Below are 22,853 nucleotides of genomic sequence, written 5' to 3'. Positions count from 1 at the left end.
GTCTGTTGTCAAGAAAGGTAAGGGGTTCTTAAAGTTGCTTTCTAGGGTGGGGCTTTAGCTCTGGGGCATCTCCAAGGATCAAGGGGTGTGTATCAAAGCACTAGAGACCAAGGGTCAGCAGCGAACCCACAGGACAGCAAGGAGCCCAGGGGTCAGCAGCTAGCCCAGGGGTCAGCAGTGAGCCCACAGGACAGCAGCGAGCCCAGAGGACAGCAGCGAGCCCAGGGGTCAACAGAGAGCCCAGGGGTCAGCAGAGACCTCAGGGGTCAGCAGCGAGCCCAGGGATCAGCAGCGAGCCTGCAGGTGACCTCGACATCTACAGTGAGGTCAGCAGAGGTGTTCTCAGGAATGGGACCTAGCGTGTGCCCGCACAGAGAAAGCAAAGGCTGACTACCAAATAAAGATAAGCTTTTGAATTTCAACTTACAGTAAGTCAAGACTGCTCAGACTAGGAATGGAACAAGCAAACCCAAAACTCTTTACCCCACCCATCCCATCCCATCCTCCACCAAGTCACTCACCTGGGCTAAAATGCAAATTGAATCCCTCTGAATTCTTTACAGACCTGTAAAGGTGGAGGGAACAGGTCTGGGACAGAGCAAAGCCAGGAAATAGTGTGTGTGCTAATTGTCAGGGGTCTGGAGAGACAGCCTGGGCGGTCGCACACCTGCACACCGCCCCCCCCCCCCCCGTGTGTGTTGTATGTACAAGAGAGGGCTTCAGATCATGTGGCCTTCCGGGACACTTTGTTCCAGCCCCACACCCACTCAGCAATGCTTGGGCCCAGGGAAGGAGCCTGTACTGTGATCGAGATGCACGGATGGCCGATGGCCCCATCTGGGCTTAGGAGGAGATCTTGGGTGCCCACGGGGGTCCATTTGTCCCCTTCATTCCTTTCCTGTCCCACAGGCCTATTCCTCCAAAGACACAGCACTCTGGCTTTACTCGGTCATTGGTGGCCTGCAAGGGCTGCCTCTCTGACCTCAGTGTTATCTTTAGCAGCCTGTCTGGGTCTCAATTAATGGGCACCATCTCCTCTGCAGAATGGAATGCTCTGTACCCTCCCAGAATGACCAGCCTGCAGGCACACCCCACTGAGCCTGGAATGTCTGAGTCCCTTCTTGACCCTAAGATGAGGAAATGGGCTGGACCCAGGGACACTCACACAAGCCTTTACTTTCCCTGTAGTCAGTCCTGAGAGGGTCCTGAAATGGCCATGGCCGTAATGCTGACAACATTCTGGGTTAGTGAACAAGAAGGTTCCAGAAGCCACACACATGCTGCTGGGGAGCTAAGCAACTGGCCACTCTGCAATTGCTTCCGGCACTGGCTGCAAAGGAAATCAGCAGAGCAAACCAGGGCCTTAACAAGGGTGTTCTTCCCCGGCCCCTCCTCTGCCCACCCTGCCAGGCTGCTGTCAGCCAAGAGGAGCTGACTGTGTGCCTCCCAACCGAGCGAGTGACTTCAGATCAACGCCGCAGCGAGAAACGCCAAGGACTTCCGATCAATGCCAGAAAGTCACAGACTTCTGAGCTCTTCATGAGAGGCTGGGTAAAGGGATGCTGCAGGGGTGAGGACAGACTGCAGGGGGCGGTGGGAAGGCAGCCCTAGAAACGGGATGGATCCCGGCTGGAAGAGGAACTGTGATGAGCAAGCGAGCCGCAGAGGGGGCCACGGCAGAGGGGACATCGTGAGAGAGGCAAAGTGTGAAGGGCTTCCCAGAGCGCCCCTCACCCACCTGGCTGGTGTCTGCCTCCAGGCTGCTCCCCTTGGACTCCATCTTAACCGTGAATGTCATCATACCTCCTGAAGGACGCTCTGTAGCCCCCTCTATTGCCCTTTGCATATGATTCCACTATTTGACCCATCGGTTGCCTTAATTAGGCCCTCACTACTTCCCCTGGTCATCACTGCCCCTCAAACAACCCTCTCCATCAGCTGGGCTATGTTCTCTGCCATGGGGGAAGCCATCTGCTGTCCCCCAGTCTGTCTCCTGCGCTGTCTGCAGGAGAAGGGCCAGCTTCCCTTCCTGTGGGAGGAGCTGATCCCTGGGACGCTCATCTCCAAAACAGAACCAGCCAGAGCCGCTACTCCCCACTCCCCCCCCCCGGGTGGGGGATGGGCCTGAGAACTCAGAGCTAGCTCAACTCCAGGGATATCTACTTCGTCCTTCAACAGTCCTGCCACAGGCAGGGCTTTGCCCCAGGCCTCAGATTCTATGCCACAAACAGAGCTAGCAACAGTCCCTAGACCCATAAGAAAGAGCCAGTGCCACATGGGATGGAGTTCAGCTCCCAAACATGGAAGCCAGCCACCTGCCACCGGGCCACAATGTGGGGGGGGGGGCTTCCAAACCGGTTTTGAAACCTTCTGTTCTGGTCCACACAAGGCACCCATCCCATGCCAGGTGTGCTCCCAGAAGTTGCCACAGGCAAGCGGGGAGCCGACACTGATACCCAGTGCCCCCAGCCAGCCACGAGTCTCCTGCTCAAGTGCTGAAATCCCTGCATAGCTGAACATATGCCAACCCTCCATGCTCAGGCCTTTACCTGTGAGACAGACGTGAAGGTTTGCGTCTGACACGAGAGCCATTCCAGAGTGACCACAGTAGGATTTGTCCGTCCTTGGAATGGGTAAGCGAAGCACGGTTTTACTCATGCAGACAGAGCTACACGCGACAGTAAGGGTAAGGAAAGACACCCCCCCCCCTGCAACAGGGAAGCAAGCCTCCAGGTCACTGCAGAGGAAGAGGCCCTGGACAGGGAGCACACAGGCTCTGAGAAGGGGCATGGGGGACTTTGTGAGCTGGTGGCCTAGCCCAGTTACAGAATGCTGGTCTAGCATGCCTGTGTATGCAGCCCGGGGTTCCATGAGCGGCACTGAAGAAACTGGGCATGTTGGCACATGCTCTTAGTAACAACATTTAAGAGGCAGAGACAGGGGGATGAGGAATTCAAGGTCATCCCTGGGTATATAGCAAGTCCAAGGCCAGCCTGGACTGTTTAAAAAAAAAACAAACAAACAATCATCCTCTATTTTGCCTGATATGGTGCTTAAAACATGCTTCTTCTTGTTGCTATGGAAACCAGTTATTAGCATTTAGTGTCTTAACACAAAATGCCTTCATTCTGTTACAGTTCTGGAGGTCAGGCATCTGAAATGGGGCTGATGGCCACATTCAAGGTGTAAGAGGGCAGGGCCGGTTCCTTCGGGAGAGCCAGGGAAGGATCCATCCCGTGCCCTTTTCCAGACTCCCAAGGACATCATCCGCTCAGTCCTGCCCCCCACTCCGCGGGCAGTGCAGCTTCAAATGCTTGTCTCCCCTCACTTACGAGGACCCTCGGGACCACACTCCCAAGAAGTCCAGGAAGCTGCCTCCCCTTCTCCTAAGCACAACTTCAAGGCCCCTCCTGCCACGCCGCCAGGTAAGAGTCAAAATATGTTCCTGGGTGATGCTGGCTTAGTCCGTTTGGACAGGAAGGCGGTAGCAAGGTGGGTGTCGTTTACAAACAACGGAAATCGTTGCTCAGCATGGAGGCTGAGCAGCCAGAGGTGAACCCCAGGCAATTCCAATGGCTGCAGAGGCAGAGTCTGCTTTCCGGGGATGTGTCTGGGACCATCTGGCTGTGACGGGTTCAGGTGGAAGTCCCAGAGCAGCTCTTGGGGCATCCTTTAGGAGGACACAGACCCCGTTGATGAAGTTAATCACCTCCCAAAGACCTTACTTCTAATGCCATCAAGCTGATGACTGGGGGGGGGGAGGATACAAAGAGACCAGAGCAGACATGTTCAGGGGTCCAGTACTCTGCATATACGCATACCAAAGGCCCATGAGGTATGTACTTGCCACCTCTATGTCTATCGGTGCGTAAGTCATGTCAGTGATAATAAAGAGCAAACATTAAGGGCTCCTAGGTTGGCTGCAGAGGCCCCATCCCCTTTGCCCACATCCTTTTACTGAACCTTCACACTCACTCTAGCTCATGGCTAATGGAAACTCAGACACAACAAAGTTGATAAGACCTCCCTTGCAGCTGGAAGAGGAAAAGCCCCCTTGAATCCAGGTCCCTGCTGCAAAATCCAGGTAGGTGACCCAAAGTGAGATATTCACTTTGTCTGTACCTGTGGCACTGACCACGCCCATTGGGGGTGGGGACAGGGGCAGTTGTGACCTGGGGGAGCTAGGTCTGGGGAAGGGGGTCCCAGGAGCGCTCTCTTGCTTGCAGCATGGGAACAGGAAAGCATCCCGAGGCATCCTTGGGATCAGGAACCTGCTAGTGTTCATCTGTCTCCATTGTAAGTTATTTCTCTCTGAATAAATATCTATTCGGCCTATTTGTTTCTCCTGGTCCTTATTAAACCATGATACAAAGGAGAGAGGAGGTGCTTATGATGTGCTCACTACCTTTGCTGGGACGTAGGTACCACAACTTCATCCTTGCTCTGCCTTAAGCAGATTGGCGAGATGAAAGAAGATGATGAGAGCAGACTGGACACACAGTAGGAGTGACGGAAACCGCAGACTGGAGAGCTCTGACCACTGAGGCCACGCAGCCCTGGCTCCTCCCAGCAGAAGACTGGGAAATCCAGATTCCCCATGAACACTCTCATAGGCAGTGGATTTAAACTTCCTTGAGAGAATGGAGGAGCCAGCCTTCCCCAACCCGCCAGGCAATGAATCTAAAACTCTATCAAGAGAACGGAGAAGCCATCCTTGCCCCCCACACTCCCAGATTTTCACCCTGTGTGGCTTCACGGCCTCACCCTGGGAGAGCACTCTGGGGTACCCATGGGGAACCGGTCAGTCAGTAGGAAACGATACTGTCCCCAGGATAAGGGACCCCAGATCTTCAGAAGAAGTTGGGTCCTGCCTGCCGCACGCCCATACTCCTCTCCTCACTTGGCACCACCAACACAATGCCAAGGAGACACCGTCTTCCCAGGTGTCGGATATCCTGAGCCATGGTCATACACCCAGGGACAAATAGTCTAGCATGAGCCATACACATTGAGGTTCAAATGGCCAACCCCAAACCCTAGCTAGAGAAACCAAGGGCTGCCATTTGTCAAATATTCCTTGTTTGGCTGGTAGAGAGAGAGTCTAGCCCTTCCCACTCCCCACATATTTGGGCTGAGGGATCCATTGGGTCTTAAGAGCGGTTCCTCATGGTTTATGTCAGTGTTACCAGGGAATGTCACAGAAAGTGTCCAGGACAGAGATGCAGGCCCTCACCATCCCACAGTGGTCCACAGACCTCACCATCCCACATGGTTCACAGACCTCACCATCCCACATGGTCCACAGACCTCACCATCCCACAGTGGTCCACAGACCTCACCATCACACAGAGGTCCACAGACTTCACCATCCCACAGTGGTCCACAGACCTCACCATCCCACAGTGGTCCACAGACCTCACCATCCCACAGAGGTCCACAGACTTCACCATCCCACAGAGGTCCACAGAATTCACCATCCCACAGTGGTCCACAGACTTCACCATCCCACAGTGGTCCACAGACTTCACCATCCCACAAAGGTCCACAGAATTCACCATCCCACAGTGACTCACAGACTTTACCATCCCACAGAGGTCCACAGAATTCACCATCCCACAATGGTCCACAGACCTCGCCATCCCACAGAGTCCACAGAATTCACCATCCCACAGAGGTCCACAGACCTCACCATCCCACAGTGACTCACAGACCTCACCATCCCACAGTGGCTCACAGAATTCACCAGCCCACAAACAGTTACCCTCCAAGTCTCAGTGTCCTGGTCCGTGGAGGAGGACACGCCCCCACCTTGTGACATTGGACTCTGGATGCTAACCTGCAGCTTCAGGGGCAGCTGAGGGTGGGTCTGGGTGGGGCTCCCAGCTGTTTCCTCTTTCCTTCCTTTGATCACTCTTTGTACAGAGGACAGGGACGCTGCGTCCATAGGAACCGACACTGCCTGCTTCGTTCCCAGACCCTGTCCTGGAGACGTCAGTTGGGGGTTGTGGACAGAGTGCTGCCTCCTGCCTGGCTGGATGCCCTGCTGCCCAGAGCCTGAAGATCCCAACTGCTAGTCTTGCCCGTGTTTTACATGTCCACGTTCCTGCCCCAGGATCCTCGGCTCTGCCAGCTCCCAGTAAAACTGTCTGACTTCCAAGCCCCAGGACCAATTCTCCCAGCAAATCTCCCCAGTGACACTTGGGGACAGGCCACCTTTCTCAGCTCCATCCTCCAAGTGTGGAAACAGAAACTCAGGGAGGTTTAGGGGCTGCTGAGTCCTTGCAGCAAGTTGGAGCAGAGGCTTGAGCCCTGGGCTCCCAAGCATTACCCCCTGGACCACGGTCCTCAGCTTGAGAACTGAGTCCACAGATCAGGTGCCCAGTGTGGGGATATCTGGAACTGGAAAGGTGGGGCGACCTTGGGATGAACTGAGTGAGCCCCCCCACAGGCTATGAGCCCTCCCCCACCCCGTAAGGATGGGGGAGGGGCAGGCTGGTAAAGGAAGGGCAGGTATGTAGGACACAAAGTCCTGACACTGCCCTGAGTGGTCACTGTAGCGCATAGCGGCTGGGTTTCAGGGGTGCGGTGCGTTTGTACTCCCTCCCTCCGCAGTTTATTCCAAGCTCACGCTCAGAACTGAGAGTTTCTTACAAAGTGGCGTGGTTTTTGTTCTCCATCCTCCTCTGCCCTCACCTCAGGATTCTGGAGAGAAGAATCTTTTTTTTTTTTTTTTTTTTTTTTTTTTTAAGATGCACTTATTGCATTTCGTGCATTTGAATGCTTTATCTGCATGCCTGCACATACACCTCATGCATACAGAATGGAGGACGCCCACGGGTCGGTCGTGGGGGAAGTCCTGAGTAAAGGTGTGTTGCTGCCCGAGGCCCGTGGGAATCCAAGGTCCTCACAACTCTGTGTCCAGGGCAGGGGGAGGCTCAGAGGGAAGTGGCGAGGCCTTCTTCCGGTCTGTGTGTGAGTGCTGACAGTGTGTGCAGAAAATTCCACCACGGCTTTCTCCCTCCACCCCAATATTTACACCCTGGAGACTGCTCCCCTCTGGAACCCGGTTCTATGGAGATTAGCTAGACAGACCTGACTCCTCGATCCATCTTAGTACCACAAACCTGCCTCCTTGTCTGTCTGCCTGTGATATAACCCCACCTCATCCAGCAACACGCAATAGCCCTGTCTCCCTATTCAACTGTATGCAAGAAACATGTTGAGCTTCCGGGGTGCTGTGGTTTCGCCATCAGAGAGTTAGTCCACCCAAACCCAGCTTTCCCGTGTGTCCCTGTGTTTGCCTCTTCTTCCTCCTGCCACCACCTGGGTCAGATCCGTCCCTGGAGCCATGCTAACCACAGCAGGTCCCCTGGGACTGGAGTTACAGAGTGCTGTAAGCACCTATAGGTGCAGGGAATCGAACCTGGGTCCAAAGCAACAACACCAAGCCTCTAAACTGCTGAGCCACCTCTCTAGCCCACCCCTATCCCTCCCTGCATGCCCTCAGGGGCCTCACTCCTAGAAATTCACATCCCTCTTCCTTGGACCACTCAGCAAGACCTTCAGTTTTCTGACTGAACCTCATTCAATGCACAGCTTTGCTATTAAAAACCAGCCTCACAGGACCACGTGACTTCTGACACCTCTACCCCCACCCCCTCCCCGGCACTGCGGGGCTGCTGTCCTGGCTAAGTGCTGCATGCTCTGCTCCGGGCACCCAGCACTTTGAGGTTCAGCTCACTGAAGGCCCAAGGAAGGCAGTGTTGAGAACCTGTGCACACAACCAGCCAAGCTGGATCCTGCTAGAAGTTTCTACCGTCCCTCAGTCTCATTACATCAGTTTCAGTCTTTCTCTCTCCTTAGCATCTTCCAATTCTGTGGCTCACCCCCCCGCTGCCCCCCGCCGCCGCCTGCATGCTCCCCCACGCCCCCACACGACCCCAACAGGCCTGGCAGTACACACAGCAGCATTAAAGCCCTCAGACTTACTGGTCCCTGGCATTGAAAATGGTTTGGGAGGCAAATAGGATTAGATGATGTGGTGAGGACATTCGGGGCTTCCCTGACCACAACGGGGAGGAGGACACACGCATTCTCCTGTGCCGCCCTCTGTCACGCCATGATGCTCCAGGGAGAACGCAGCACTGGACTCAAAGCAGAGGAGCGCATTGTGTTGTTGAAACTTCCAGCCCTCGGAACCATGACCAAACCACCCAGCTTCAGCAGTCCTGTTATCACAGCAGGACAGCTTCTACATTTCTTTCCGCTGGGGGCGCCCCTCAAACCACCACCCCTCATCACGCCAGGTGCTTCACTGACACCTGGCCTCCCTCCCTCCCTCCCTGCAGGCCCACTGTGTGCAGCCCGTATGATCCGCAGGGCCAGTGTGGCTACCACAGTGCCCATGTCAAAGTGACAATATTGGTTACTCCAAGGACCGCCGTGTGCTGTTTTGTCGTCCGGCTGTCTGTAGTCCCGAGTCCAGGTTTCCGGAGGCAATGCTTACATTCAGGGACCCTGTAAAGTCATATGTGACCGAGGATAAAGTCACCTGCTTGGGAGCAGAGAGTCAGTGGATGAATGGTTTGACGGCTAGAGCTCAGGGACACGGTTCCTATTCCGACAGCTGGGTCATCTAGCACAGGACACAGTACCGAGTCATGGGCCGCGCACGCCCACACACACACACACACACACAGAGGATGATTCTGTCTTCAGTCTTTTGTAGATACTGCCTTTCATTCTTCCTTGGAGAGAATTGTTTCTACGTGTTTGATGCCACACGGGTAAGAGCCAAGGGCGTATTTTCCTGATGCGTGCCGGCCCCTGGCCTGTGAACATGCCACCAACCAGTGGTCGGTCAGGTCAGGTCAGGTCAGGTCAAGGTGCCGTCTCCCTGGCTAGCCGTAAGAGTACCACAGCGGAAGGGACAGGATGCTCATCGAATGAGGCCAGGTAAATCAGCTGCGTCTGCAAACAAGGCTGTGCTGAGGAGCCGGGCCACACCCGGGCCACACCCTGTGCACACTGTTTCCTTAACCTCCCATTCCCGCACTTTAACCTCGGGAAAAGCTGGGAGAAGCCAGCAGCTGCAGGAGAGCCACGCTTACCCTGGCCAGGGAAGCCAGGTGCGTTCCCAGCACTGAACGGATGCCCTGGAAAGGCCCTTGCCTGTGGAGCTTCCTGTCTCGTACTTAGCAAGATCTTTGGGGGTGCCAGGACACGAGACTGGTTTCTTCCCTGGGCTTTGCCCCTGGTGGTCTTGGCCAGGGGAGCTGGGTGGGAAGGATTAAAGCAGAGTCACCCAGAGTCAGGCAGTAGAGTAGGAGAGCTCCGAGCCAGACAGACAGGGAGCTACTTCTTACTGGCTCAGGCACGTCAGTTGGTCACTCTGGGCCTCGTGTACCTAACACAGCCTTCAGCAGCTACTGTGGGCGTAGGAGGGAGGCAGGCATGGCATTAAGGAGTCCTGCTTGAGTCCCGGCCTCCACACTTGTGAGGGACTTGCTCAACCTCTCTGAACCCTGTTGTGTCATCTGAAAACTAGCTCTGTCGCTTTCCAGGACAATCCCCCCCCCCACTCGCCACGTCCAGCCCAGCTGTCTGCACCTATTAGGTTTCCTCCTCTTTACTCTTTGAAGCACACTGGGAACTTGCTAGAAGGTGGCATAGCGCTGGGTGATCAGGTGGGGTTCTCTGCTGGGGTGGGCAGGCGTGGTTCCTGTGAGCTTCTGTTTGTCGAGGTGTAAAGTCACCTGAGGTGAAGAAGGATCTCCAGGTATTCAGCTCCATGGGTTCTGACAAAGATGACAGAGTTATGTAACCATGGTTACACCACAGCGTAGAATATTTCCAGCCTGGGAGAATGCTGTCAGATAGGATCCATCTGGTTTGTAGAAGATCCCGCCTCAGATGGTTGGGGATCCCAAGGCCTTGTCAGGCAGAAAGCCTCGGGGGTCCATTGAATGACAGGCGGGTCCCCTGCTTGGGCCCTCGGGCTCTTTGTGCAAGGGATTTGTGGGGCCTTTAGTTGTGTTTCCTACCCTGCTCCTCACTGGCTGTGGAGGAGGGAGACTCAGAGCCTTCAGGATATCCGTGGCCAGGCCTAGCCTGAGCGGCGTTGCCAGGAAGAGCCTGAGAATCCAAGGGACATAGGGGAGAACCCTGAAGTATTCAGGGAGCCAGGGCAGGTTAGATGTAGACGGATTTTCTGTCCGGTCCATTCGCACAGCCGCTTAGTCCCACGTAAACACACCGAAGCTTATATTAATTATAAACTGGCTGGCTGATGACTCAGTCTTCTCATAGGCTAGCTCTCTCTTAAACTATTAACCCATTTCTATTAAACTATGTATTGTCAAGAGGCCGTGGCTGACCCATAATGCTCCGGCACGTTACTCCTTCGGCGGCTACGTGGCTTCTCTCCCTTGACTGTGTTCCTCTTCTCTGCCTTCCTAGTTGGTCGGCTGGACGGCCACGTGGCAGAAGGCCTTGAGGCCCGGTGCCTCCAGCTGAACGTCTGGAGAGGTGGCCAGAGCAGAATGGGCTCTTAGCCCCAGCACTGCGAGCATTCCTATGTGTTCTGTCCCCATCTGAGCTCAGTCTGCCCAGCTGGAGAACGGGAGGAAAGAGGCAGCCAGGCCTTTGATGACCCGGGTCTCTGGCATTCATCACAAGCTCTGTTTTTTCTGACGGTGACTTCTGTCTTCACTTGGGGAACCAGGACTCCTCACATCTGTGACATTTCCCCGTCCCCACCGTGGACAATGAGGGAAGGAGGAGAAAGGAAGTGGCCAGTGGAATTTATCCTTCAGAGTAACGAGACGCACCAGCAGGAGGCCACAGGGTCAGCCTGGAGCTCAGCTGCCCACGTCTGGTGTCCTAGACGGTACCAAGTGTCATCTGAGCACAAGAACCACTGTTCTTCACTACAGACAAGCCGGGGAGACCCCAGGGGACAGAGCTACTAAAACCAGAAGGCCACAGAGATGGAATTTTATTCCTGGTTCCTTGGCAGCAAAGGGAGCTGGCAAAACCCATCTCCTTCTAGGATGCTAGCTTGTTCATCAGGAGCAGCAGCTGATGAACCAGGGTTCGCCCCTCCCCCGTGTCCACAGAGCTTACGACCCATCAGATGAAGGGTGCTATGCGGCCAGCACCGTGGAAAGGCGGGACCCTGATCTAACACCACCCTCCTTGAACATCTGCTTCAGAACTACCCAACCCATCCTGCCTGGGAACGCCCAGGAGTCGAAGAAACAGTCCCCAAAGTTTGGTGTGTACGCCCAGAAATGAAGCATGGATGAGAGCAGGCAGGAGGCTGCAGCCCGGTTAGAGAAGATATTTTTAAATGGACATTCATTCCCGGCACCCCCCACCCATGTGAACATGAACGCTTCTAATATGGTATTATATATTTCCCTAGAAATCCTCACCGCATTCTGCAAAACCACGCTCTAAAACTCACGGGGTTCACAGAGGAAGCCAAGCCTGTACGCTTTGCTCAACACCTTTGCAACCCGGCTACCAGCATCTTCCCCCAACAGCCCACGCTTGTGTGAGGACCGGGGACTGTTACTCTAAAACTGTTCCAGCTGCTGTTCCGAGATGGAGCGGCCTGGGGGGGGGGGGCTCGATACTCAGGTGAGCATTTTCATTCTTGTTCATGCTAAACACCTACCCAGCTTAACTGTTGGCTAACGATAGATTCTGGGGGAGGGGGGAATCACTGTCTCAAGCTGTTTGCCAAGTGGTGGGTCCTCCAGCCTCCAAGGGACAGTTTCAAGCATGCTGCCACAAGGACCATCAGTAGCAAAACAAACAGGAGGACGTGAATGCAGAAAGGGACCTGTTGGGAGAAGACTGGGCATAAGACAGTCAAGAGGGAGAAGAGAGAAGGTAGGGCTGAGGGCCTGCGTGTATGAAACTGTCAGAGAACAAGTCTAATCAACAGAAAACCATCACTACTTTCTCACAGGGAAGAAACATCTTTGCAAGCACCGTTGGTTGGTGTCTTCTAAGGCTTCTGCTTCAAGGACATGGAAACTGCTAACGACAGACAGAACTTGCACACAAGTTAGGCACATCCATGACAAATTCAGCTTCCTCTTACTAGCTCCTCATCCATTTCTCTGTACTCATAAGGAAGTTTATCCCAAACACAAGCACGAGGTGTAAACCACAAAACGAGCCAGCACGATGTTCCCGGACACCAACAGCATCCCCTCCCTGTCCCTCACGGACACTCGGGCAGTGGCCAGCTCCTCCACCAAGGGTGGGCCAAGCTCAGGCCTGCAGGCTGCTGTGACAAACAAGCGTTTTAAAGGCTGGGCTTTCAGCATTTCAGCCCAGCTGAGGGTGTTACAGGAAGCACTCACACATTATTTGCAGCAACTCCCCTTGAGGTAGCTTTTGTTCTCCATTGCAAACCCCTTCTAACTCGCTCTAGACTTTGGAGAAACAGCGGAGGTGATTTTCTGCTTCTAACCAACCAAGGCTCGGGGAGGCTTGCGGGGGAGGGGGGGGCTCTTGTCCTCTCAATGCATTGAGACCATCCCATTACCAGCCTAAGCTGGCCTCCTGGGACAGAAGAGCCTGGCTCGGGGCCAGCACTGGTCCCCATATCTCTCGCTGTCCCAACACCTGCCCACAAAAAATGGCCAGCAAAAGAAAAGCCGTTGCTTTAACCTCTCAAAGATTGCCTGAGCTAATACGATGAGACGTCTTTGTGGATGTTTCATTAGTTCTCTGATACTTTGATAGTTTTTCCCTGTCGGGGAGTCAATAGGCCTTTACTGAGATCTTTATTTAGCATGGGCCTCTGAAAGGAGACTCACCCACCCTGAAAATGCCAGTGTCTCTAAGGAACCTACCAAGACTGAGTCCAGCCGAAGGTAAGACACCAAGGAGGAACTTTCTCCAACATCCTAACAGCTCTCCAGAGAGACAAGGCCTTTGACTACCCAGAGACTACGAGCGTGTGACTTCCTATAGCCAAAGGGACTCTTCGGGTGACTACAGTAAGGACAGTAAGACAAGGAAATGATCCCTGGTGGTCCTTATGCTGGCGCCCTTAGGGAGACCTCCCTCACGGTGGAGGCAGAGTTGGGGATGATGCACTCGGGAGATGGAAGAAGAAGTCTTGTGTCAAGGGATGCAGGTGACTTCCAGAGGATTGAGAATGTAGGAGACAGATGGGCGCTCCAGACGGGACCCAGCCAGGCCAGTACCTTACAGTGAGACCCACCGTAGGGCTCATGTCCGACTTCCGGGAATCTAAGGTAATGCATTTGGGCTGTTGGACTATACTATAACTCACCTGGTAGAGTTTTGGCTAGCATGCCTGAGGCCTTGGGTCCGATCTCTAGCACCATATAAGCCAGGTATCCTGACACATACTGGTGATCTCGGCATTTGAAGGGTGAATGCCACAGGGTCAAGAGTTTAGGACCAACCTAGACTGTGTAGTGAGTTTGGGGCCAGCCTGGGCTTTGGGAGACTCAACAGCAACAACAACAACAACAAGTACTACTACTACTACTAATAATAATGATAAATACTTTGGGGCTGTTTGTTTTTTATCATTACACCTGTAGTCCTCTCTATGATGCTTTGGTTGTCCCCCTGCCTATAAGAACACATCTTTGGAGGTTGATTCATAATAACACTAGCAGTCAGCCTGATGGGAGATGCCATTATGTATATATGTTTCTCATACTGGTTAATGAATAAAGCTCTGTTGGCCAATAGGAAAGGAAGATAGGAGGGACTAGGAGACAAGGAGGAAATAGGAAGGAGGAAGCAGGAGTCAAGATGGAGAGTCAGGAGAGAGCTGGACGCCAGTCGCCTCCCCAGTAAGAGAAGGCCATGTGAAAATACATAGATCAGCAGAAATGGGTTAATAATTAAAGGCAGAGCTAGCCGATAAGAAACAAGTAACCGGGCCAACAGTATTGTATCAAATACAGAGTCTCTGTGCATTATTTGGGGCTGGCGTGGCGGCGGAACAAGAGCAGGACAAGACCAGCGGTGGCGGGCGGAAAAACCGTACTCATTACATCAGCCACCAACGCAACTGTCTGCACTTAAACATGCGCCTCTGTCATGACCAGACGTGTTCTATGTGCTTTCCTTGAATAAATCCAGTGTCCACAAAACCCTACAAAGAGGCACTATTATAGTCCATATTTTAAAAAGCTTTGTATCATTACTGATGAATGTGCTTGTGTGTCCCTGTGTGGGTTTGTGCACGCACACACTTGCAGTCAGCTGCCTGCAAGCAATGCCCCGCAGCTGGAGTTACAGGCAGTTGTGAGCTGCCCCGTGCGGGTCCCAGGAATCAAACTCGGGTCTTCTGGAAGGGCAGTACGCACACTCTGGACCTCTCCAAACCCCATGACCAGCATTCGGCAGATGGAGGCTTTGAGAGCACAGGCGCCTTTCCAGGATCACAGGGCACGGAATGGTATGATGCGAATGGATTCGAACCAGGGTGTCCTGTTCCCAGAACCCGCGTCCCTCACCAAGTGCCCCCGTGACACCAGCAATAGAGCCACTGTCACTTATTGCGTGGCCTCTTACAGCTGGCTCATGCCAAGCCCTTTACACATAGCCTCTCACATCACCCAGAAGTGGCAACATCAAATCCAGAGGTCAAACCCATCTGAGCAGCCAGGGGTGATGAGGGGTACAAACCCATGATTCCTCTTCTCAACCCCAACACTTAGGAAGCGAAAGGACCTGCTGTTAGTAATCAGAGAGTCGTGTTTGGAACATCCCGGCAAAGCTGGACACTCGGACATGCTAAAGAACAAGATCCAGTCTGGGAGCAGCCAACTGTGCCAGGGGACTTCCTCTGCTGGCTTAGGAAAGGCCAGCCTGCAAAGCCCCAGGTCTGAAGCTCAGGACTGTGGGTGGAGCCTGCCTAGGGTGGAGAGGTTCTTCTGAGGTCAGAGACTAGGCGTGCTGGGTAGAGTCCAGGGATGGATGTGGGGACCTTGAACCCCACTGGCTGTCTGTTCAGAATAGCCAGTGAGGAGCTGGGAGCCTGAGACCTCCTAGGTGCTGGGCCTGCTGCACAAGACTGCACAGCCCTTTCCTACCTCTGCCTAGTTGTGCAGGTCTCAGGCCGGCCCTTCTCCAGTCTCAGCGACCTGGACAAAATACACTGATGGCTTACTCTCCTGCTTCCAGTGTCCAGGACAACAAACAACGGTAGCAGATAACTATGGGCATGTACCCCTTACTTACAAGGGCTATGGGAGAGAGTAAAACCAGTGTGTAGTGTGAACATTTCCATTTCACAGATGAGTAAACTAAGGCGGGGATAAGGGACATTCCCAAAGCTGGTCAGAGGGAGTCCAGGCGTGGCCTCTCTGAGCTCACTGCCCTTTATAATCTTGCTGGAATACTTCCGTTCCCTGCTCTGCCTCCTCAGAGCTGGCCACCTTCACAGAGGGTCACCATTAGGGGCCCCTGGGGTGAGCAGAGGACTAGCAGTGCACAGCCGCATCTCACACTGGTTCCAGCTGGCTTTAAGTTTCAGTGATGGGCTTTGCACATGCATGCTCCCAGGCCTGGTTTCCTGGAGGGACCGTTGGTTGGAACAGAAGTTACAACACCAGTGTCATGAGCAAGAAACCCATCCATCAAAGAGAACGCCTCCATCTGGTGCTTTGACCTACTTTACTCTGGAACTCTCCCGGCTCTTTGCACGGCTTAGACACAAAGCCTCCCGTGGGCAGCAGTATCGTCCATGGGAAGTACAGTAGCCTGATTTTAGACATGCATGCTTCATGCTGCGAGAGCCTGCTGCCTGTGGCAGGGAACACAGACTTTTCTGTTTGTGAAATTGACGCAGTCTTCCCAAAATAAAGGCACATTTTAAACAGTGGGTTGACTTTTAAAAGGAGCTAGAAGTCGTAGTTGTCGTCGTGTGGAGGTGTCCAAACAACCACTGTAGTCAGAAGGGAAGGCCTGGAGAGGCCGCAGTTTTCAGGGATAAGGCATGCTGTCTTCTGTCTTAATATCACCCCTAGGGGTGCTGCCACCCTAGGACCTGAACTTAACTCTCTGAGCCTCGGGGACCTCCCAGTGCAGAATAAAGAGATTTAAGAGCCAATAAGATGATGCCTGTGGCCCCAGCTACTCGGGAGGCTTGAGCCCAGGAACCCAGGGCTGGTGGGGACATCTCAAAACGGAAGAAGTGAATGGCACAGGGGAAGCATTGGCCTGGGGCTGCCGCTCCAGAGAGGCGTGCTGACTCAGACGGAGCACGCACGGCCAGGAGTGGCCACCCTGCTGCCGCAGCCCCCCCCCCATGCTACATGAACACATCCCTTATAGTCTGAACACAAAATGTCCTCCATCCACGGGCTCCCGTAGTGAGGGGAGGGAGGTGGCTGCTTTCACCAGCTTTGGGGAGGGGACTGGATCCTGAGGGTTCCGATAGATAAGCAACGGGTTCATCCCTTTATGGACTAATGATTTGGAAAGACCATCCCCTTCCTCGTCTTCCTCTTGGAGCGGCTTCGCTCTCTTCTCTTCTCTGCTCCCTGCTATACGGTTCTCCCTCACCACAAGCTGAGAGCCAAAGACATGGAGTGAGACCTCTGAAGCATGAGGGCTAAAAGAACAGCCCCTCCCTTTAGGCCATTTGTCAGGTACTTGTCACAGCAGTGGAAAGTGTAACTAACACAGGTCTCCAGTCTCTCTCTCTCTCTCTCTCTCTCTCTCTCACACACACACACACACACACACACACACACACACACACACACACACACACACACGGTTGTGTGGGACTTCGTGGTTGGTGGCAAAAGTGGCTCGCCGTCCATCGGCAGGCGTCTGGGTGCCCCAGCTCTGAGGGGACTCAGTCTTGGCATAATCTCTAGGTGACTACTCCAACAGGAAAATCAGCCTGATGGGCAACTGGGGACCACAGAATGAGTCCTGCCTTCAGCCCCCAGGGCCACCCTGTAGCAGCCACGGTCCTTGACCCCACAGGGATGCAGGGATAGAGAAGGAAGGAGCCTTGAGGGAATGAATATCCATGCTACTCCCAAGGGGCTGGCTTCAAAGGGGGCAGAACCTTGGCTCTAAAGGATCAGAAGGGGTGTGGACCAAACAACAGAACAGCTTGCCCTACACCATGGCGCAGAAGGAAACTGAAATCCTGATGAGCACAGGCAGCAAAGAATTCGCTCCGTAAGTGACGATGCCATTTCCTGCCCATCCCTTATCTCAGACCCAGGCTATCACCATGTCTTGCTATCACAAACCCAGGAAGCAAAGTCTAGCTGGTCTCTGCATTCCAAGGCCCTTTAGTTCTTCCAAACCACCACCAGTATAGCTGAACATCTGGGGGAGTGGGGTGGGGAACAGGCATCAAGCACGAGCCGGAAAGAAGGGATGGTCTGCAGGGCCCTCCTCTGAGGGCCAGAGACCCCGTTGGGCCTGGTGGCTCCTCCCTGGGGGCCTCCTCTATCCCCTACTCTCTAGATGGAATGCCAATTGTGCCTGTGGGGGGTGAGGGGGGGCAGGTGCTGTCCCTGCCACAAGCTGCTTGTTCATTGAAAGGCCCTGATTTCTCCTTGCCATCTAATTATGCACAGCGGTCATAGAGAACGCTTTCTCCCTAACCAAAGAGGCCTATTTATATGATGAGAGAGCACTTCGCCCCCGCAGGACTCAAGATTGAGTCCTCACTCAATGCCTAGTTGGAATCAAAGCCCCATCTCTTCAGAGACGCCCCCGAGCCCCCGCCTGCCTCTCCCCTCCAGCTTAACCCACTTCTGAGCATGTGTTCCCAGAAGTAAGTGCCGCCCTGGAGTGGGCAGGCTATGGACACCATTCCCCACTGTTGTGGTTCTGCGCATCTTGCTGACAGAGTCCCTCAACACACAGGCGGGTGCTTACAGGGGACCTGCTCAATGTCCTTACTGAGAACGAAGGAAACTGAAGATAAGGTGCCTGCCTTTGTTGAGAGAAAGGCGGTAAGAGAAAGGTCACAAGCTGCTACTGGGCTCCAGGACTGATCCAGAGCTGACCCCAGCGTCCACTGTCTGGGCAAGCGACCAACCTCCCGAAGCCCTCAATTGCCTCACTGGCAAAATGAGGTAATAATAACACCAACTTCAGGGGGTTGTTGGAGGGCAAACAGGATGGAGGCGTCTACAACTGACACACGGTGCATGCCCCAAAGATGCGCCAACCAGAATCATCAACACTGAAGCGCACGCGGTTTGACGGGTGGATTTCGCCAGCACGTGGGACATCCGCGGTTTCCTGAGGAGGAGGTTTTGAAGGATGAGTAAGAGTTTTATGGGTCAAGAGAGGTGTGTCACAAGGGAGAACTTTGCATGTTAGGAGATAAAGGGATCACGGGGCTTTAGTAAACACAAGACATTGAGAGATGAGGGGCGGTGGCCACCGCGCAGGGGACAGCTCCAGACACGGTGTTGACACTTAAGTGGGCCCAGAACACCCCGCTGATTTTTGCTTGGTTCCTTATAAGAGGCAGGGGAAGGCCTCTATTAATTCTATGTCCAATCACTCAGCCACACTCTGAGGACCAATGGCACACTGGGCGGGCGTGGCCTCGGAGAGGCTGTGTTATCTCTCTCTGAGTCCCTGCTGGCCCTGAGAGGCTCTGGGCCTCACCCATCCCCTTCCCCTTTCCCACAGTAACCCTGACACCTGCAGTAGAATGGCGAAATATGGGTCACGTGGGCCCCCCTCCTTGAGTTAGCTGTCCATTTAGCGCCTACATGAGATGACTCTGTCCTCACCGGGCCCTCGACAAATGTCTATGCTTATTTCTGTTAAGATTACCCCCTGGGGCGGTGGAAATCCCGTCTCCAAATCCCAGGGTTCGGCTCCCTCCACCCGCTCCTGTAGAAAAGACCTAGGGTTCCACTGTCCTGCGCCAGCCCTGACTTGGACACCAAAGGACCCGCACACCACCACCCCCACTTGAACCGCCCACCCACACATCTCCTCCGAGGGCCTCCGACACAGTCACTCGGGTCACCACCGGGAGGGACAGAACTGAAGGCCATCTCAGCGCATGCTGCCTAAGTGGCCAAAGGCGACCCTTCAGACCTGCGGATTAACTGATTGATAGTCTACTTTGCAAACACAGTCAGGCTGACTTTTAGGGGTCACCTACTCTACTGACACCCACCCTCTACGACGTTCTGGTCCTCTTATTTCATCCCGACCCCACCCACCCCCTCCCCCACATGAGGGACAAATGGTTCACAGTCCCAGTGGGCCAGGGCCTGTGGGGTCCACCAATCTTTTCATCCCTTTGCATTCAGAGCACCCTTGAAACAGCCCCTCCAAACACAACTATTTCGCCATCCCTGACAGAGCAGTGACCACTGGTAACACCAAGGAGGCCCGGGCGGGTAGAATCGGATGGCCTGAGTCCTAAGCAAAGGCTTCCTAGATCTGTGACCTTGGGCAGGTTGTTTAACTGATGCTTAAATTTCTCACCTGGGTGACACATTTATCATGGGACTTGAAAAATAAAAGCATATTCATCACCCAGCAGAGAACACGCAATGACCAAAGCCTTACAAGCAGATGGGACTCTGCCTCTATCTTCAGCCGCAGATAAAGGGGTGGTAGCTCAGAAAAGCACAGTGAGTTGCCAGGAACACTAGCCCTTCAGGTGGCTGGGCCCCACGTGTCCCTGAACTAGGGTGCCTTGAACTTAACAGACTCTAAAACTCACCCCCCCACACAATAAACCCAGGTAAGCAGTGACATGTCATGAGTGTGGACCTGTCCCAGGCACGCGTGTGTGGTATGTGTGTGTGTGTGTGTGTGGTATGTGTGGTATGTATGGTGTATGTGTGTGGTGTGTGTGTGTATGGTGTGTGTGTGTTTGTGTGTGTCTGTGTGTGTGGTGTATGTGGTGTGTGTGTGTATGGTGTGTGTGTTTTTGTGTGTGTCTGTGTGTATGGTGTGTGTATGGTGTGTATGTATGGTGTGTGGTGTGTGTGGTGTGTGTGTGTCTGTTTGTATGGTGTGTGGTGTGTGTGTGTCTGTTTGTATGGTGTGTGGTGTGTGTGTGTGTGTGTGTGTGTGTGTGTGTGTGTGTGTGTGGTGTGTGGTGTGTGGGCGCACATCCCGGCCTCCAATTCTGATGACAGATCTTATACCCAGGCTTGTGGTTGATATAACCTCCCACTCATTCGTTATCTCAGTGTGAGAGACACGGAACTGGATCACTTACTCTCTAGCTTAAAGCAATTGTGTCGCCTCTCATCAGCATCCTAAGTGTGAGATTCCCACCCCACCCCGCAATTTGAAGTTAAAAAAAAAAAAAGGTGGGGAAGGAAAATGAGTCAATCCAATTGCTGAGTGATGCTCAGACAAAGACAACTGCCGGGCCATGGTCTGTGTGTGCAGACTTAGGGAAGGTCAGGACACGGACGCACATTCATTCAGTGCCACTGCCTGGGCTTGGGTTGTGCTTCCCTCCGTGGGCTCCCAACCCCCAGCCTGCACTCCTCAACCACTGCAGTGGCTGCTGGCTGGGGAGGCACCTCCCAGATCCGCAGGAACAATGGGCTGGGGAGGGGGGCAGGTGTGGCTAGGAGAGCAGCACAAGAGGGGGCTATAGCCAACCCACACCAGGACAGAGAACGCGATTGCCAACGCCAGCTGCGCCGCGACTGGCCTCAGTTTCCCCCGCTTTGGGTCTCCGCAGAGCGCATAGCTCTTCCCTCCCCCCCGCCCCCCTCCCGGTTGGATTTCGCCTTAAGTCCGGGCATTTTAATGTCATCCTTGCAGCTTGCTTGGAGCTCGTGGGAAACCGGCTTCATCCAAGGCTCTGCAGGCCAGGGACACGGGCAGCACCTTCCCGCGACCAACTTTCCCCACTCGAGACACACAGGAAGGAGACTGGGATCCTGGCCGGCCCGTCCGTCCCCTGTGCTGGAGAAGACTTGATTTACACAGCCCTGGCTCGGAAAGCATTTCATCCTCTTCCCGGATTCTCCCTCCCTCGCCATCCGAGCTGCAACCGTGCTCCAAATGAGCCACTGAGCCGTAAATGTAGGAAGCAAGGCTACATTACCCCGCATGGGCCACCCCCAACACACACACACACACACACACACACACACACACACACACACACACACACACACCACACATACACACACACCTCTGACAAGGACCGCACATGCAGCGTAGCCTCTGCAGCTTCTACACCCAGACCCCGAGAATCCCAGGGAGGGGAGAGCGGAGGGGCACCCTTTGGCCTGCAGCCGCGGCTGCCACTCCTGACTCCTGGGTCCGGTGGGGTGGGGTAGGGTGGGGTGGGGTGGAGAGAGGGGATAGATAAGAATCAGACTTCGCCAGGGCTCGCACTGCTGCCTCACTGAGTCACAGAAATGAACCCAGGCAGGGCCACCTGGCGGCCAGCCATCTCATCTACCCAGGTCAGCACGCATCGGCATCCCCAACGCAGCGCGCAGGCGATGGACAGGAGGGGCGGTTCTCTTGGGACTGGTACCCGGCCCTGGCCAAGGAGCTGGCCGAGGTGATAACAACCAGGGTGCCCCGGCCGGGGATTTAGCCCTGGGTGCAGCGTCCCGCACCCTGGCCCACGAGCACGTGACTGGAGCGCGGCCTCCCACCCGGTGGTGGGCCGGGTGTCGCGCCCAGGCGCTCTCTGATCCGGCTGGGGACGGCAAGATGGAACCGGGGCGCTCACTTTTCTAACCGCCCTCGGCTGGGCTTCGGAGTGCGGTACGGAGCGTGCATCCTCCTTCCCAGCCCCACCGCAGCCCCAGCGGCAGCCACGGGTCCCTGGCCCCCGCGCTCACCTCGCGGCCCGGTGTCGCCGCCGCCCGCTTCCTTGTCCGCCATGGTCCTGCAGCCCCAGCCCAGGAGAGGAGCCTGCGGTGTGAGTCTTCGGCTCTCGAGCAGGGTCTGAGCCTGTGGACGGACAGCGGGAGCACCGCTCTGACGCCGCCGCCGCAGCCCGGGCTCCTCCCCCGCGCTCCTCCCTGGCCCGCCCCGCGGAGCCGAGGACCCCGGGGAAGGCTGCAGAAGGCTCCTCCCCCAGCTCTCAGCCCGCTGGGCACCGCCCAGCACAGGACACGCCCCGTCCTGTCAGTAGCGCACGCACGGGGACTCAGCGTGGGCGGTGGAGGGTTAGAGGCGAACCGGGTCCCCGCAGCTGGTCCAGCAGGGTGGACACAGGAGCGCGCACCTGGGGTTTCAAGCCCCGGAATTCCCGCTCTTTGGAGGGTGCGGCGTGGCAGGGCCACACACCCAAGCGCTCCCCTGGCAAGGATGCCTGCTCCAGTCCGCATCTGTGCCCTCTGTCCCTAGGTCCCACGGGTGCAGGCCAAGGCAAGCCAGCCGTGGAGACCGTGGAGAGGCCAGAAACCAGGCCACACTTCCGGGACCTGTGCAGGGCCGAGCCCCAGCACAGCCACCCGGCTGGCTTTCGACTCCAGGCTGTTGCCTCCAGGCTGTCTGCAGGACTCCAAAGCAACTGCCGACCCCGGAGAGGTACTCTAGGGAGACTGCTGACCTCCCATATATGGGATGCATCCCTGGCCCCATTAGAAGTCTGAGAACACGACATTAATAATTCAAGACTTCCATGGTTGAGTGATTCACCGGTCTCTGCCCTCTGGGCGCTCGCTCTCTCTCTGTCTCTGTCTCTCTGTCTCTGTCTCTCTCTCCCCACCTTCTCTCTCTCTCTCTCACACACACACACACACACTCACACACACTCACACACACACACACACACACACAGAGCCTTTGGCACCTGGTAAGGTCTGGCCAGGGAGATCCTGGGTCCTCAGTACCCCGGACTA

General features: G+C 54.9%; 1 protein-coding gene across 1 annotated transcript in view; it reads right to left on the bottom strand.

Annotated features, from left to right (window-relative positions):
* The window catches only part of Hspa12a (heat shock protein family A (Hsp70) member 12A), a 56,801-nt gene extending 34,807 nt beyond the window's left edge, over positions 1-21,994 (bottom strand). The window contains exon 1 of the mRNA XM_051199785.1: positions 21,846-21,994. Coding sequence (XP_051055742.1) covers positions 21,846-21,888 — 43 coding nt within the window. The 5' untranslated portion in view covers positions 21,889-21,994. The remainder of the gene's footprint in view (positions 1-21,845) is intronic.
* Between the last annotated feature and the right edge of the window lie 859 nt (positions 21,995-22,853).

The sequence above is a fragment of the Phodopus roborovskii genome, unplaced genomic scaffold (assembly GCF_943737965.1).
Source record: "Phodopus roborovskii unplaced genomic scaffold, PHOROB, whole genome shotgun sequence".
Classification (NCBI taxonomy): Eukaryota; Metazoa; Chordata; class Mammalia; order Rodentia; family Cricetidae; genus Phodopus; species Phodopus roborovskii.
This window is presented reverse-complemented; position numbering and strand designations above follow the sequence as displayed.